Genomic DNA, 4,490 nt, shown 5'->3' with positions numbered 1-4,490 from the left:
AAAAAAAAAAAAAAAAAAAAATTTAGAGGCCTTTGTCAGTCAGTACTTAACAGTGAAAAGTGAAAGGATATTGATAAATATTTCTTATGTATTCGACAGAAACTTCCCTCTTGATTAAAAAAAAAAAAAAAAAATCTCTGTCGCCAGGCGCAGTGGCTCATGCATATAATCCTAGTACTTTGGGAGGCCAAAGTGGGTGGATCACAAGGTCAGGAGATCAAGACCATCCTGGCCAACATGGTGAAACCCCATCTCTACTTAAAATACAAAAATTAGCTGGGTCTGGTGGCATGTGCCTGTAATCCCAGCTACTCAGGAGGCTGAGGCAGGAGAATCACTTGAACACAGGAGGTGGAGGTTGCAGTGAGCCAAGATCGGGCCTCTGCACTCCAGCCTGGCGACAGAGCTAGACTCAGTCTTAAAAAAAAAAAGAAGAAGAAAAAAAATCTATCCTAGGCTTGGTGCAGTGGCTCACGCCTGTAATCCCAGCATGTTGGGAGGCTGAAGCGGGTGGATCACTTGAGGCCAGGAGTTCAAGACCAGCTGGGCCAACATGGTGAAACTCCATCTCTACTAAAAATACAAAAACATTAGCTAGGTGTGGTGGTGGGCACCTGTAATCCCAGCTACTCGGGAGGCTGAGGCACTAGAATCACTTGAACCTGGGAGGCAGAGGTTGCTCCAGCCTGGATGACAGAGCGAGACTTTGTCTCAAAAAAAAAACAAAAAACTCTGTTCTCTCGTAACATGAAAAATGTAAGTGCAAAAGATAGTCATTTTTATGTAGAGTTAAAAGGCAAATTAACATTTTGAAACAATTAGATTTTTAAGTGTTTTTCCTGCTTTCAGCCATTTTCTTGAAGTAAGGAAACTAGCCATTGGTTTCTAATTTTTCATAGCTTAATGCAGATACTGAAAGAGAAGAAGGAGAAGAGTTTGAAGATAACATGGATGTTTTCGACGATAGCAGTTCCAGCCCTTCTGGCACCTTAAGAAATTATCCACTCACCTGCAAAGTTGTTTATTCCTACAAGGTTTGTATTTCTCCAACATATTGTTATTAAATTCTGATTAACTGTGAGGATACACATGACTGTATCCATCCAGTCTCTCAAGCTGTACTTAGCATAAAATTGTTATTAGATTAACAACATAACAGAATGGTGATGAGTTCAGCCTCTGACTTGGCGTGTTTCACTTGCCACTCCCTCTGCCTAGAACTCTTTTTTACCCCCAAATCTCAGTTGGTTGCCCCTTGCTCCTCATTGAAGTTCAGCTCAAATAGTGCCTCCTAAAATCACCCATAACCACCTAAATAAATAACCAACTCCTCAGTCACAACTTGTTATCCCATTGCCTCTTTAATTTATTATATAGCACTTCTGCCCAGCCAAACTTACTCTTATTTATTTTCATATTTCTTTGACACTCCACTAAAGGTCCACGAAGGCAGAAATTTTGTCTGTATGTGTACCCTGTCTGCGGGTCTTCAGCCCCAAGGATGATGGCCAGCTGTAGTGGGTCATCAGTAAATAATTGTGGGATGAATATATGAATGTTGGAAGAGAGGCATGAATGCATGAATCTTCTCTTGCCCCTGTTCTGGTGGAGGTATGCGTGAGAGGGGGCAATGCGGAAGGCTATCAGAAAGGGAAGTCCTGGAGAGAATCTACCTGTCATGCACTGGACAGATTCAGTCCTACTGCCACTTCCCCATGTAGCGAAAAGGTGGCAGTATTCACTCCTCAATATCAGTGATTCCTCTCATTTTATATTTAAATTCATAATAGTTCCTGTTCATTGAAAGTGTTAGCATTTTTTCTCAATGTAAATTGTTTTGATAATCTTTTGAAAATTTAAAATCATCTCAGATACTTGGAAAGATATTACAGGATATTATAAAACTAGCATTGGAATTGTTTCCTGATACCACCTCCCATTATTATATTTACTTGAACATCCCAGGACTAAAATTTAAGGTCCTTAAATAGAGAGATTCCTAAGTGTCCAAGTGATTTTAAACTGTTGACATTATTCAACATTCTCTCTGTTGGCATATCCCAGGCACTTCCCTGCATTAGACTATGAACATCTATTTAGTCAGTTAATCATTGGATAAACATATAGAGTATCCAATATGTTATATATTTGGGGGAATGCCAGAATGAATGTGACATTATCTCTCCCCTCTAGGTATGGACAGTCTAGGAAGGGATAAATATTAAACTGGAAAAATAGAACAAGTGTGAAAAGATTTATAATAAAGGTAGAGCCACTAACTCTACCTGTGATCATTGGGAGAAATTTTATGAGATGGCATCTAAATTGGATCATGAGATTTAAGACCTTTCTAGATGCAGTGAGAAGGTAGGGAAAGAGCCTTCTAAGCAAAGAGAACAGCAGGTATAGAGACAAAGTGTGATGAGAGTGTGGGGTGTTCAGGAAGTGTTAAATTCAGTGGAGCATCCTCGGGAGAACAGAGGAGCTGTGCGTAAAGGTGTCTGTTATCAGATAGTAAAGGGCTTTGCATACCAGACTTAGAGGTTTGGTTTTTATCTTGGCTGGGAAGATCCTTAGATGGCCTGAAATCAGATTGGACTTGTAAGAAGGTAACCTGGTCGTGGAATAGATATTCTAGAGGATAGATTAGAATAGAGAAGGACTGACTTTAAGCCTAATCATAATTCGTGTAGTCCAGACCAAAAAGGAGGCCTGGAATAATCTGGTGAGAACAAAGAAAGCTATATTTAATGGTTAGAGTTGGCCAGGCACAGTGGCTCACACTTGTAATCCCAGCACTTTGGGAGACCAAGGGGGGTAGATCACTGAGGTTAGGAGTTTGAGACTGGCCTGACCAACACAGTGAAACCCTGTCTCTACTAAAAATACAAAAACTAGGTGGGTGTGGTAGTGGGCACCTGTAACCTCAGCTACTAGGGAGGCTGAGTCAGGAGAATCGCTTGAACCTGAGAGGTTGCAGCTAGCCAAGATCGCGCCATTGCACTCCAGCCTGGGTGACAGAGCAAGACTCTATCTCAAAAAAATAAATAAATAAATAAATAAGGTTAGAGTCAGAAGCCTAAGAATGTTATTAACTTTTGACCCTATTAGCATCCATCCTAAGGAAATAAATCATAATATAGAAAAATGTTTTGGATACAAAAATGTCCTTTCATATAGTACTGCTTTATAATATATGGCACTTCTGCCAGCCAAACTTAATCTTAGTTTTCATATTTCTTTGTCTGACTCCCCACTAAAGGTCCATGAAGGGAGAAATTTTGTCTCTATATGTTTACCTCGTCTGTGTGTCTTCGGCCCCTAGGACAATGCTGAGCACGTAGTAGGTCATCAGTAAATAATTGTGGAATGAATACTTGAATGATAGAAAGAAGCCATGAACAAATTAATCTTTCCCTTGCCTTCATTCTGATAGAGACATCAATGAGGATAATAGAGCTCATGACTGGGTGTGATGGCTCATGCCTGTAATCTCAACATTTTGGGAGGCCAAAGTGGGAAGATCACTTGAAGCCAGGAGTTTAAGACCAGCCTGGGCAACAAAGCAAAACCTGGTCTCTACAAAAAAATTTTTAAAGTAGCTGGTCATGGTGGCACATGCCTATAGTCCTAGCTGTTCAGGAGGCTGAGGCAGGAGGATCACTGGAACCCAGGAGATCGAGACTGCAGTGAGCCATGATTACACCATTGCACTCCAGCCTGGGTGACAGAGTGAGACCCTGCTTCTAAAAAATATATTTAAAAAACTTAAATTTGGCAGTCCAATGAGAATAATTAAATGTCTAATTCATATACTATAGCCATAACATAAAATATTATTAAGATTATTGAAATTTATATTAGAGTTTTTCCACCAGGCTGGGTGGATCACCTGAGGTCGGGAGTTTAAGACCAGCCTGACCAACATAGAGAAACCCTGTCTCTACTAAAAATACAAAAATTACCTGAGCATAGTGGCACATGCCTGTAACCCCAGCTATTCGAGAGGCTGAGGCAGGAGAATCACTTGAACCTGGGAGGCAGAGGTTGTGGTAACCCGAGATCACAGCATTGCACTCCAGCCTGGGCCACAAAAGTGAAACTCTGTCTCAAAAAAAAAAAAGAGTTTTTCTATATAAGAAGAAACCCTTATGTCCTAATATCAAATTAAAAGGTAGGATACCAAATTGTATGTACCATGATATCTCAATTATGCATATTTTCCAGCTTTTCTACAATGAACGTGTATGATATAATCAGGAAAAGCATATTGTTTTAAAAGAAATACAGGAAATTTGGAGAGATATTGTCAACTCTGGTTGTCACTGGATACTAGGACTTAAGGAGACAGTATAAGAGCATGTGTGTATTGCCGGGCGCGGTGGCTCAAGCCTGTAATCCCAGCACTTTGGGAGGCCGAGGCGGGTGGATCATGAGGTCAAGAGATCGAGACCATCCTGGTCAACATGGTGAAACCCCGTCTCTACTAA

General features: G+C 40.6%; 1 protein-coding gene across 5 annotated transcripts in view; it reads left to right on the top strand.

The window, feature by feature from the left end:
* The window catches only part of FCHSD2 (FCH and double SH3 domains 2), a 292,296-nt gene that overhangs the window by 277,569 nt on the left and 10,237 nt on the right, over nucleotides 1-4,490 (top strand). For all 5 annotated transcript variants that reach the window (XM_037740096.1, XM_017533100.2, XM_017533103.2 and 2 more), the window contains one exon: nucleotides 900-1,034. In XM_037740096.1, coding sequence (XP_037596024.1) covers nucleotides 900-1,034 — 135 coding nt within the window. The remainder of the gene's footprint in view (nucleotides 1-899; nucleotides 1,035-4,490) is intronic.

The sequence above is a fragment of the Cebus imitator genome, unplaced genomic scaffold, assembly GCF_001604975.1.
Source record: "Cebus imitator isolate Cc_AM_T3 unplaced genomic scaffold, Cebus_imitator-1.0 Scaffold79, whole genome shotgun sequence".
Taxonomy (NCBI): Eukaryota; Metazoa; Chordata; class Mammalia; order Primates; family Cebidae; genus Cebus; species Cebus imitator.
This window is presented reverse-complemented; position numbering and strand designations above follow the sequence as displayed.